The 13119-nt window shown below is 40.8% G+C and overlaps 1 protein-coding gene across 1 annotated transcript; it reads left to right on the forward strand.

Annotated features, from left to right (window-relative positions):
* Nucleotides 1-9681: 9681 nt before the first annotated feature.
* On the forward strand, nt 9682-13114 carry LOC124351901. Its single transcript, XM_046801977.1, has 4 exons — nt 9682-9715; nt 9795-11921; nt 11972-12595; nt 12648-13114. Exons 1-4 carry the CDS (start codon nt 9682-9684, stop codon nt 13112-13114), a joined length of 3252 nt encoding a protein of 1083 aa, XP_046657933.1.
* The last annotated feature ends 5 nt before the right edge of the window (nt 13115-13119 follow it).

The following is a 13119-nucleotide window of genomic DNA, read 5'->3' on the forward strand; positions in this document are numbered from 1 at the left end:
TTGTCTTTCAATCCTAATTCCTTGAAAATAAGGAATATAATTTGTTTTTATTTGTTACATGTTTTATATGAAATAAGATATTTACTGCAAAGTTAGCTTGTAAACTTGGAATCATATGATTGCTGTGCAATGGCATTTTGCCAGAAAGTTCAATTAATTTCCCTACACATCCAATAGGAGTGTAGAAATTTACAGCATTAATCTGCTTAAGAATATCAATAATTTCGTCCGTCAAGCGGTCGTGTTCTGTCCACATTTCGTTTTCCTTCTTCAATCTAGAGATCCATTGAGTAAGGAAAAAAAAATAAAATTGTATAGCCAACCATCGGAGACAGTATTTCTTTCACTTTCTTACAATACATCTTTTGATGATAATGATGATTTCTGTTTCATTATAGTTGAGTGCGCAGTCTTTGATGCTTTGTTGCCCACTTTTTCCTTGGGAAAATCAGATTTCTTTCCTTTCATTGTTTGTGAGATAAAATCATCATCGTCATTCAACATACAGATAACAAGTGTTAAGTTAAACACCGATCAAACACTAAAAACTACACTGACTTTAGTTATCTGACGAAATTAGAAATCATAATATATATATAAGAAAATAACGAACTAATTTACTATCTACATTTTCAATCCATAATTTAACGAAAGCAAACACATTTACAATAGAAAAATTTTACCTGGTCTACTGTGCTGACTGAGCTAGATTTTAAGATGTTTGAAACCGAAGCTTGAATTCTTTTCTGGGCCAAGATCTTTTAAGTTTTTTTTGTGATTTTGCATGACTAATCAGTGCACCTTTTCCCATGTAACTCAAGACAAATTTGTGGTTACACCACCGACACTTACAATATTTGTTCTCGCCTTCCACTTTTTCCACCCACTCAATAAAATCTGGGTAGAGCTCGGCATTTTGACAAAAATAAAAAATAATAATAACAATGTAATAATTAATGAATTAACAATGAATTTATTTCATTTGCTTATTTATTTTTTTCATTAGTTTTCTTTATTTACTTTGCCAATGAATTTATAATTGAATTTACACTGATTTGAAAATGGGAAGTCTTGATTCAGCAGTTTTGATTGGCAGTCAATTACGGTTATTGCTGGTGGATAGAGTCCTCGCTGATGAAATTTACAAGAAGCAGAGAGAAAAAAACAAGATCAAATATCTCCACTGTTAACATGTAATCAGAAAACTGGGGAAACCTTTGGTATTGACTATTGATTTAAAAAAATGACTGATCATTCTAATACTATTAAGATGCAATATATGAATAAAATTATGCAATATTGTGATACAATTATTAGTTTCACTTCAGCACTGCTATTTGTCAGCAACTACGCAAATGCTTTTTGATGCCCAAATAGGGTAAAAGTAACACATATAAAAAACCAGCCTAGAGAGAAGAAAATTTAAGAACTGGAAATGTGTGACTAATTTTCACAGAACTACTTTACTTATTATTAGCAGTCATCGACGAACAAATGATATATTTGAATAACTCCTTACAGCTTTGATTTCCAATCTCATTCTCGAAACCAAGTCAAAATGTCATGTCGACTAATTCTTGAAAAAGTGTAATAATTTCCCGCTACGAGCGCTTTTGGTATTTTTACATAGTCAATTTGCCAATTTTTTTTTAAAATCATAATAAAATATCTAGAAATTTTAAAACCACACATTATTCCATCTAAATTAGTAATGATTTCCATCTCATAATAATGATTTCCATCTCGCGGTAGCATCAATCGTCCCCAAAGCTCTGTTGCAGGCGGTGGTACTCCTTCTGTACTTCATGGTTATCGCACCAAATAACTGTTCTTTGATAGAATCTTCGTCCACGCAATCCTAATGAGCTCATTCATATGACTTTTTGCATTGAATATTTGATTCAAAGGCGAATTGCTCGTTGAATAAGGCTCTTGACAAACTAAACATCAATATTCTTGATCGTCAACGTTAGGCTTAATAGTCTTAGTCCATTTTTTTCATTTTTTTCTTTCTTCGGTACAGTTCTTTTGGTAGAGTTCTTTTTTTAAGCAAACAACTTTTTTTTAACTTTCTCAAAAGTCTTCTCTTTCACTTTTTCAATCATTTCTTTAACAGGAGTGCTGGTTAGAATAGCCGTCTTTCGTTGTCTCGGAATTTGAACAGCCGTCTTTGGGAAGAGGAAATTATCCAACACTGATCCGTCTGTTGTTGCTTGTGATGATACGGATGTATGCCTACTTGGAGATGATGATCCTTGCTCAACCAAAAAGGCATTTATTAAATCACCTACGGGTATCTCTTAAATTGGGATCACATCGATTTCTTCAAGCGTATTAGGAGGCAAAAGCAACGATTAAAATTTGTTTGTCTGGTTTTGGTTTGGTCGATCTGTCACCATTGACGGAACAAAGTCCTCTTCGGTGAGAATGTTTCGATTGTAAGGGTCACACCTGCTTTTTCAAATCCAGCCATAATGTTTTTGGGTGTGATAGGACGTGGAAGAGCCTTCTTCACAATTCCTGGAACATGACGGATGGCCTGGATGATACTTCAGCCAGGCTTCTATAGCTCCGTTTACATAATTTTTTCTATGAAAAGGAAAGCATTATAATGCCATTTGCCTTGGCATAATTAAGTCCTTCCACGGGCAAATGGAACCCATGGTTGTCCACAAAGCCGGTTTATCTACAGATGGGCGAATATGTTTGACGAGGTGTTCTAAGAACAACACGAAATCCTTTTCCGTCATCCAACCAGATTTTGTTGTTGAACCGCTAGACCGTAATGGGGCATTCACGAAAAAATTGTCTTTCATTTGCACTCTTTGAAATAAGAATGAATCAATATTAGGCTAGGCCAACTAGAAAAAATAATGATTCTACTCCCTATCTTGGGAAAAAAAATGGGGAACACTATTCCCTGCAACACTGACAGCCATCAGAGTGACTAATGTGCCTCAACTACTTTATTGATTATACTGACAGATTTGAACAGTTGGCGTATGTTAAACAGTCAAACGTTCATCACTGGACTACGTACTCGTAGCCTTTCACTTTTTACATCGATTTTTTTTTCTACTTGGCAGACGGGGAGGGGCCGAGGGGGGGCATTTTTCCCCTATAATTAAAGAAATCATCAAATCAATTAATTATATAAATCATCAAGGAATATACATAAAAAAGCGTTCATAGAAACTCTTCCCGGAACTGTGAAACACCACGTTAAGCGGGACAGAGTGAAAGAACATTATTTAAGGTCATTGAAATGGTTCGAAGTCTTTGAATTGTAACTTTTTCCATTGCCAACAAATGTTTAATTTAGTTACACGAATTTCAGTTTATATTTTAATAGATCGGTGTCAAACCGAGATAAGGTATAAAGATCGGAAAATTTACGTCCAGAAGTTCCGTGCAAATAGTATTTCTACAAATAGCCGAGGATGATAGCTCCAGGGTTTACCTTCCACCGTGTAACTGGTTATACCAAAGACAAGACGCAAGGGAGTTTCCTGAACTTGGAAGGTTGCGGATGTTCCTAGACGGCATTTCACACCTTTTTATGATGCGATTATTGGAAAACAGCCTTTTTCCACACAGAAAAAATTTAACCCACACTTTACTCCAATTACAAATGTGGAAGTGGAATTCCCCGCTAAAAAGTGTGGGTACTCACTAATAAGTGGACTAGTCCTGTTTGGGGCACACCCAAATAAAGGTGTGCCTCTCCACTTAGGGCCTAAGTGTGGTTAATTAATTGTAATTAAAAAACCACACTAAGTGGGCAAAAAAGTGTGGAATAAGTGTGGGTACAATAAATGTAAATACTTAAATATGTGATTTAATAAATGTCTTTATTGAAAACATGACATCATTCGTACAAAAAGAATCCGGATTGCGGTACACATACAGAACAATACTACGTTTTAATGATTAAAAACTTATTGTTTAAAAAATTGTATTAAAACTGATTGTATTAAAAACTGAAGTTGACTTGATTATGAAACAATATGTAAAATCACATCGAAAGTCATTCCATGTGAGTTGCAGAACGAGAGACAATAACATTAATGCCTGTGACCTAATTCAGTAATCAAGAGCCTCATCACTTGCAATGTGTTCGGGTGCGTTGACAAAATCTTGATTTGACGCGTTTATTTTGCCTCTTTTACTAAAAAAATCTCGAAAACCGCTTTTATACTGAGAATATTCAAGACAAAAAAAATAGAAATAAAGAAAATAAAAGATTAAATTTTCTAGAGCATTATCATTCTAGATGAATAACATTTTCTTCAATCACCAAACTCTGATTGAAGGGGTGCAATAAATAGGGTGCTCCATCGTCCCAGTGACAGCAAGGAATGACTACTTATGGTATGTAGAATTTTTCTTTTAAGCCAAGGCTGAAATGCAATAATTTTCCTATGGCAAAAGAAAACCGAGTGTTTCGATTAAGCATTAAAAAAAAGTAATCACCCTTTCAAAAAGGAAAAGGCGACCTAGTTTATAGTCAAAGCTGGCTTTTTTAGCTGAACAATTTAATTCCTTTTTTCATGCGTTGCAAATGCTTCATTGTTCTCAATGAGGTTTTTAACAATCTGTCTTCTAAGCTTGTCTGAATTTAGAATTTCTATTACTTTTATCTTATCCTACATGAAATTCATATTAGCTGAATTTTCGTAAAACACAAAAGATATTTAAACCAAACATACCTCTTGAAGCACCTGCTGTGAACTTGGCGGCTTTTCAGTCACGAGATTTTATTTGCTTGAAAGTAACACGTTTTCACAGGGAATCTCTCATCCTCACATCCATCCCAAGGCCCAGCACTGCTGTAAGTTTCTTTACGCCGATTGAACACTTCATATACTTACTGCTGGGTGGTTGCACTGTTGTTACTACGCAATAATTCCATTAAACGTCGTTTATACTTAGCAGCTGGACAAAATCTTGAAACCCGTGCCAGCCAGGCAGCCACTTCTGTGTCATTCAGCAGCAGGAAAGATTAACCGTGAATTTCGTTTCTTGTTGAATTTTAGTTAAGAAAAATTGGATTATAATTTCAGATCCATAATAATTATTGTTAAATTACTTATATATAAACATTTAAGTATCTCAGTAACGTTTTGCCCAAATCTCTTTGATTTTAAAAAAGCATTCCACTTCATTTGCACTCCACATTTTCATACCATTACAGTTTTCATCCATTTTCTGCAATATACCTCTTGCACATTGCGGATAGCAGGATTCTTGTAGTCCGACAACGCTGCAATCCGCCATATTGAGAAAACCACACCCTTTTTTAACTCTGTCTCTTATGGAAGTATTATTTTAAAGTGTTTTTTTCTCTCTACTGGTTAACAACTCCGACCAAAGGATAGAATTGAAAAATACTACATCATTTAGGTAATCCGTACCATGTAAGTTTTCCACTATTGAAGTAGTGGAAGTCATATTACTAAAATGTTTACATTACAAAGATATTACAATAATTAAATTGTGCGTAATATACACAGTGTGCAATTTTGAAAGCTGGAGCAAAGATAATATCACAAATCGAAATAAACTAAAGTAACAAATTATAGTGTGGGTAATCTTTAGATATTCTATCCCCAAACATTAACGGGAAATTTCGAGCGGTGCATAGACTTTGATTAGCACGCTGCTTTAACTTCCTCGTTCAAATTAGCATCCGTGAATCGAGGGCTTGCTTAGTTAGTTGAGTCGTACCTCCCGAAACGAAATGACGCAATTCTTTCATTTAAGCACAGCGCATTGAGTCCGTAATCTTTTTTGTTAATGTTCTACTCTTCAATGCACAATTTTAACAAAAAAGGGCCAACTTTTTCTGGGATGTCATGCATACAATCAAATAAAAGGTTTTCCCTGAAATGAACAAAATTTCTTTGATTTAAAGGACACACACCCTTTACTCCTGTACTTCATTACCACTCGGAAATTAAAAAGCGCATCCTGCGCCTGATAATCAAGTGATTACTTCGTTCTAAACACGACGTTGTCTGTCGTTCCATGATCTCAAATTTCATTTATACTGATGTTACAGACACGACGCAACTTTTAAGCTGATGAACTCATAAAACCACCAATTTTATGTGCTCCCTTTGTCTCGGCACAGAAAGCAACAAATTTTCCGTGGACATGGAAACCAGAGCGGTGAGGAATGTCAAGCAACATCCTTTCATCGGATTTCAAAATTAAAAGTTCTTTGATGAATTGTTCAATTACAAAATCAAACTCCTGTTCTTTCAAATCTTTAGTTTTCACAGTGCAAAAGGAAACATGTTTTTTACAAGAATTTTCAGGTAATGGGATATTAAATATAACGTAACAGAAGTTGACCTCTTCTAGACTCTTAACTTTACTGCACAAGGCATTCGTCATCTCCACGTTATAAAAAAACCCTGTAATCTGATCGCAAAAGAAAATCGTTCAAAAAATTTGTGACTGACAATATGATTACTATCCCTGTTACCGGGTATAAATCCGTCAGTCGATGGTTTCTCAGAAAAAAATTATCAAAAAATAAATCCTGTTGGAAACGAAAGACGTCCCCAACGGCCGACGACGAGATCCGGTCGGACAACCAGGATTCCGGCCCATTTACGGGAATACGATCTTCGGGGCCCCAGATAGGTGGCCCCTTGTCATCCGCCTAACTGTACTGATTCTTTGTGCCCTTTCCCCCCTGGTGTCAATGTAATGTTCTGGAGGGGGTCGGGCCCTCGCTGTCTCAATCTATCCATACTACAAGTCAGTTCAATACAGTCAGGTTAGCAATCTCAAATCAGTGTCATCATCTTTATTCATTTCATCCAATATTCGGTAAGGCAACTTTGACACTACTTCCCTGCCGAACATGGTCCTTCGAAACCTTATCTTTTGAACCAAAATTTTGTGAAACTGACTGAACGAGAACGCTTCCCAGCAAAGCGTTCGGGTTTCTTTGGCAACAAAAGACCCACTGACTCTCTATCAACTCAAACTGTCCCTTTCTAGTTAAAATTCCAATCAATTTAGTTAAGTGTGTATGTGTGTGTGAATTCCGACATTTCGTCTAGCCGTCATCGCTGTTTTTTTGGGAAACCGCGTGGCGGCCTGAGGCGTCAGAAAATCTGAGCGCCTCACACACACACACACACTCAACTGTAAAATCTGTCTCATTTTTCCTAAAAGTAAAAGCATTTCACTCTCTTCTTGTTTGTATTTCTCTTAGATCGTAAAAGCATTAACATCCATTTACTCTCTCTCTCTCCCTAATATCGACTTAAAATTAAATTAAAAAGTAGACAATTAATTATTTCACCCAGCTCTTGTTGCGTTGATAAATTTTTTCTTTTGTTTTCTCTCTCTACTTTTTCCCACATTTCATTTTTCACAATTTAACTTTTTCGTCTTTTCTCTCAACGCTCCACTTTAGCGGAGCTCCAAAAGCGGGCTCCTTTTCCTCATCAAAATTAGGCCCGAACAAAAACGAAAGCGGCACCAGCTCCGCCTGGAAGGAAAGATTGCTCCATGGACGGGCCCAATCAGAGAGCCTCTCCATAAAAACACGAGGGAAGGACGACGCGAGGAATACCGAAACCGGCCGATCGTCCCATGCGCCGTCCCATCTAATGACCCGGTCATCCCGACGCCATCACCAGAACAAGATGCGATCAATCTACGCCGGGCTTTGGATCGTTTAGATGCAGCTGCCCCTCCTCCAAAAAATGCTCCGACACCGGCCAAGTGGGCTGAAATTAAGAGACAACTAACAGCACGTCCCGTCCAAGATTATAGAATCACCAGGGGGCTGTTTCACGGCCCCAAACAGCATCAGACGGTCGCGCCAGCCCAAGCAGCCGCCGAAGTGGAAGAAGAGGGAGCCGTCGGCGTAACAGAAGAAAAAGAAGAAGGAGCAGTCGGAGGCGAGGCCAGCGAGGAGGACGACACTCTTCAAATGCTCTGCGAGAGCCTGTCAATTGAAGAGACGATCCAAGCCCCCATTCCGCCAACACCAATACAAACAGAGCCAACACGGCAAGGCCGTTCAAGAGTAAGGGGGCTACTGATGTTCTCACGAGAGAGTCTCGAAGAGAGCTATAGGGAGAGCCCAAGGGAGCGATCCAAATCCAGGATCGCCTGGATCAGAAGACTGGCGGAACAATAAGCAGAAAATAATTTTCCCATCACTGTATTCTAATGAATGTCGAATTGTCGATAAATACAGGATGCGCCTCTCTTCAATTAACTCACTTTAACTTTTCAATTCTCAAAAAAAAAAACATTCTTACATCAAACGGGAGACAAGCCAAAAGCTGACCTCCATAACAAAAACTTTTACTTTTCCTCTCAACAAACAGGAACGCAGCATTCCAAAGGTGATTAAGTGAATGAGGGTCGAGCCAAAACTTAGCCGACCCGCCGCTCGTCACGCCATCTAATGAGAGGAAGGAGAGACGAAAAACTTTCACTCTCCAACAACACCGGCAGAGGCGCTGCAGTCAAACTTGAAGCAGCCACTCTCCAACAACACCGCAAGAGGCGCTGCACTCAGAACTTGAAGCAGACACCTCAAGCAAACAAACAACAAACAAACAGGCTCAACAATTAATAATTAATCAAAACAAACTAATCTAAATCTTTTTCTCTTTCAACAAAAAATAATAAACAATCAAGATGGCCCCGACAAACGAAGTGTCTCGGAGAGCCATGAAAGGCCACGTCACTCGCTGGATTAACAACATCCAGCAGTACGCAGACGTGCAAATAGATCTTACAGTCCTCAACGTAGTGCAGGCAGCCGAGTCCAACTTACGGATCAACTACGGCAAATACAAAAGAATCTCGGAACTGGTCGCCAGAGACATGGACCTAGCAGGAGTGACCCAAGAAAAATTTCAAGCAGAAATCGACAGCCAAATCCAAGTTGATGAATTGATTGATTGATTGATTGATTGATTTGATTTATTTATAATGCGCATTATCCAAATAAAGTTCTAATGACGCGGAAAGTACAGTCAGGCTAAGAGTCACAGAAAAAGCATAAGACACATCAATCGAAAAGGTGCTTGAATAAAAGAGAACGAAACTTGGGGAGTGTGGTGGCATTACGAACAGCAAGAGGGAGTCGGTTCCAGATGGAAGGAGCGACCTTTGCAAAAGATCGATCACCAAGATTAACATGGCGAGTGCGAGGAACGCGAAGTAGAGAAGATGAAGATGAGCGTAGGCTGCGTGAGTTTTAAAGAGGAATGATTAGGCGAGTCAGGTAGACAGGGACTAGGTGCGGAGCCATGTAAACAGCGATAGGTCAGGTTGGCAATACGAAAAGTGATTCTGTCGTTGACACAGAGCCAATTAAGGGAGCGCAGATGGGAACGAATGCTGTCTCTCTTCCTCACACGAAGAATGAGACGAGCGGAAGCATTTATCACGCGCTGCAGCTTAGAGAGCAAAGTGCCAGGAAGATCGGCGAAAAGAGAACAGGCATAGTCAATTCGAGAGAGGACAAGAGACTGAACAAGGCACTTAGTAGTAAGAGGATCCAGAAAGCGCCGAACTTTTCCAATACGCCACAAGTGAAAGAAAGAGGACCGACAAATATTGCGAATGTGGGAGGACATCGAAAGATGAGAATCAAAAGTGACGCCAAGGTGTTTGACTTCAGCAGACGGTTGAAGAATGCCGGAGCCCATTTCCAATGGTAGAGGGGCAAGTTTGTGGTCTTGATGAGGTGAGACGGCGTAGAAGAAAAGACACTTAGAAAGGTTGAGGATGACATGTTGATCAAAAAGCCATCGATGAAGATGTCGGCGACGCGCTCCAGATCGTAAAACGAAAAAAAGAAGAATTCAAAAAGAAGGAAGACGCTGAAGAAAGAAAGCGGCATGACGAGACGCTATTGCTCATGCTCAAGACGCGACAAGCAGCAGCGGATGCCGTCAGGGCCCAGGAAAAAGCCGATCAAGATGCACCCAGGGCCCAGGAAAAGGCCGATCAAGACGCTGCCAGGGCCCAAGAAAAAATCGATGAAGACGCTGCAAGAGCACAGGAAAGAGCAATCCGTCAACAAGAAAATCTAGATCAACAGAACTTATTCCGACAACTGATTGCTGCCATTCCGGCAGCAGCTGCACCAGGAGCGCTGGCAGCTCCAGCCGCAGTTGCGTCAACTAAACTGCTAAAACGTCAAATCAAGCCGTTCAAAGGGGACGTGCTCGAATGGACGGCCTTCTGGGAAGGTTACAACGCAGCCGTCCACGAATCGGCCATTCCGGCGGTTCAAAAATTTGGATATTTGAAAGATTACCTGAAAGGCGAAGGACAGCTATGTGTGGAGAATCTGGAGCTGACAGACGCAAACTACACCGTCGCAGTGACCCTCCTGAAGGCGATGTACGGCAAATCGGACGTCCTGATCGAGGCTCACACCCACAAATTGGACACGCTGCAACCAGTGAGAGACGTAGCTGATACAGCGGCACTCAGGTGCTTCCAGCTGACTATCCAGTCACATATCAAAGCGTTGGAGACACTGGGAGTTGCAAGAGCCAGCCACGGATGTCTCCTTGGATCAAGAATTTTACGCTCGATCCCACTCAAACTTCAAGCAGAGTGGGCCAAATCAGCAAAGAATAAGGTAGCACCCATTGATCAAGTATTAAAATTCATCGAAGAGCAAGTTGAAGCTGCAGAGCGACTCAGCCGTCTGAGAGCTACAACACCAAAGCCGGCCCAAAATTCTCAACAGCCGGCAAAATCAACACCACCTACTACACCGACAGCTTCTCAGCTCGGAGTCAGCAGCAAGCCGACTCCACAACCAAAAAATTCAAGCAAAACAAGAAGAAATGGCAGTACACCACCAAGGAGACAAGCGACAGCATCATCTCCAAGAAATCCAATGCTGCCATGCGTGTTATGCAAGGAGATGCATTGGGATATCAACTGCCCAATGGAATTGAAAGAGAAAAAAGCAGTCATCACCAACGAAAAAAGATGCTCTAATTGTTTTGGTCATCACGAGACCACTGTTTGTTTTAATCCACACAGGTGCCAACGATGCCGAGCTAAGCACCACACATCCTTGTGTGCCGAGAAAGATACCAGATTCGGATCCTTAACTATAATTCCAAGCAAACCGGTCGCTGGGAGCAGCTCAACAACAGCATGTGCAAGCTCCTTTGGTGAAGTTATCCTAAAAACAGCAATCGTATACATTACAGGCCCAAATGGAAAACAAATCCGAGCGATTCTCTTCCTCGACGATGGCAGCCATAGAACATGGATTAAAAGGCAGATTTCGAAAGAACTTCAACTGAAGATCATCCAGGTGGAACAGATCACGACCAGGGCCTTCCGGCAGACAGAAGCCCCTCCAGCAGAAACTCACAACGTAGTCGAGATGACGGTGCGGGGCACCTGGCCAGGAGCCCCAACGGTGCGTATTGAAGCTTTAGAAGCAACCGACAAAGTTGGAAGCACCGGCCCGTACCAAACTACAGAATTTGCAAGAAAGCTCTGGCTGGAAAATGAAAATTTGTCAGACGACCGCTTCGAACGTGATGGTGGAGACGAGGACGTCGGGATTCTTGTTGGAATGGACCAGATGTTCAACATCATGTTCAACGAGCCGGCAACTATCAGCCCGTGCGGACTCAGAGCCTACACTTCAAAACATGGAAAAGTCATCGGCGGTCCATCACAAGAAAAATCATCGAAACAAAGTCAAACAATTGTCAGTCAACTACTAATTAATTCAAACGCTCTCTACCACAGATCACCTCACAGCCATCGAAATTTTTCAACAGCATCCAACCAGACCAGTCATAAAGCAGGGAGACAGGAAATTCCAGTCTCCTTCCACTACCAGAAAATTCTGAACAGATCTGCTTTTTCGACACGACAAAAGAAAACAAAAGGTTTGAAATGGAGAAGTTGAATTTTGATCTCTCGTTATTTTGGCGTCTAGAGAATTTCACCAATTTGAACGACTGTGTTGCTGTGGAGAAGGACGATCAATTCCGCTCCTTCTGCAACGAAATCACGCGATTCGAAGACGGCAGGTATTGCACGCCAATCCCATGGACGACTGACAGATGGAGACTGGAAATCAACCACCAGATGGCAGCTACAAGATTTAGAAGCATGCTGTTCAAACTACGCAAATCTCCAGTCGACTTAGCCAACTACACCAAAGAAATCAATCAACTGATAGCAAACGAATTTGTAGAAGAGGCTAATCTTAATTACGATGGCCTCCACACTTATCTACCGCATCATTCAGTCTACCGGACGGACAAGGCCACCACAAAAATTCGACCAGTTTTCGACGGCGCCGCAAGATCCAAATATGGGCCGAGCCTCAACGATGTTTTGGAGACCGGACCGAATCTAAATCCTGATCTCCTCTCGGTCTTAATGCGCTTCCGGATGAACCGGATTGCCTGGATTGCGGATATTGAAAAAGCATTCCTCAACATCGCGCTGCAGCCCGAAGACGCCGAAGCGGTCAGATTTTTATGGCCGAGGGAGCCGAAAAATCCCGACTCCGATTTCATCGCATACAAATGGAAAAGAGTGCCATTCGGGCTAAGTTAAAGTCAAATTCCTTTTAAGAGTGACCATTAATAAACATTTGCTCTCAGTCAAACCCAGATTTCAGAAGACAGTCGAACAAATAGAAGAGCAACTTTACGTGGATGACTACCTTGGAGGAGCAGACAACGTGCCAACAGCCATTACCACGGTGGGAGAGACCGTCACGTTATTTTCAGAGGCCCAACTCAACATGAGGAGCTGGGCAACAAACAACAAGCAGCTCCGTGACTTTCTCACCGAAAAAGAAATGTCGAACCAGATCGTCGGAATCCTTTCACCCACAATGGATGGCCAGCACAAGGCACTGGGTCTTAGATGGGACACGAGCTCCGATTCATTTAAATTTGACCCTACATCTATCATGGAAGCAGCCGTGGAGATTGGAGAAAAAATCACCAAAAGAAAAATTCTGAGCATCTCAGCAAGGATATTCGACCCAATTGGTTTTCTAGCTCCCACAGTTTTACTTTTAAAAATAATCTATCAGAAACTTTGGGAAGGAGACATAGGTTAGGACGA

The sequence above is a fragment of the Daphnia pulicaria genome, chromosome 1 (assembly GCF_021234035.1).
Source record: "Daphnia pulicaria isolate SC F1-1A chromosome 1, SC_F0-13Bv2, whole genome shotgun sequence".
Lineage (NCBI taxonomy): Eukaryota > Metazoa > Arthropoda > Branchiopoda > Diplostraca > Daphniidae > Daphnia > Daphnia pulicaria.

Excerpts from the sequence above, each read along its gene's own strand:
- LOC124351901 (XM_046801977.1), top strand. The coding sequence starts at position 9,682 with ATGCCGGAGCCCATTTCCAATGGTAGAGGGGCAA. Across the intron at positions 11,922-11,971 it reads ACGACAAAAGAAAACAAAAG|AGAATTTCACCAATTTGAAC; the intron begins GTTTGAAATGGA and ends TTTGGCGTCTAG. Across the intron at positions 12,596-12,647 it reads AAGAGTGCCATTCGGGCTAA|TCAAACCCAGATTTCAGAAG; the intron begins GTTAAAGTCAAA and ends ATTTGCTCTCAG.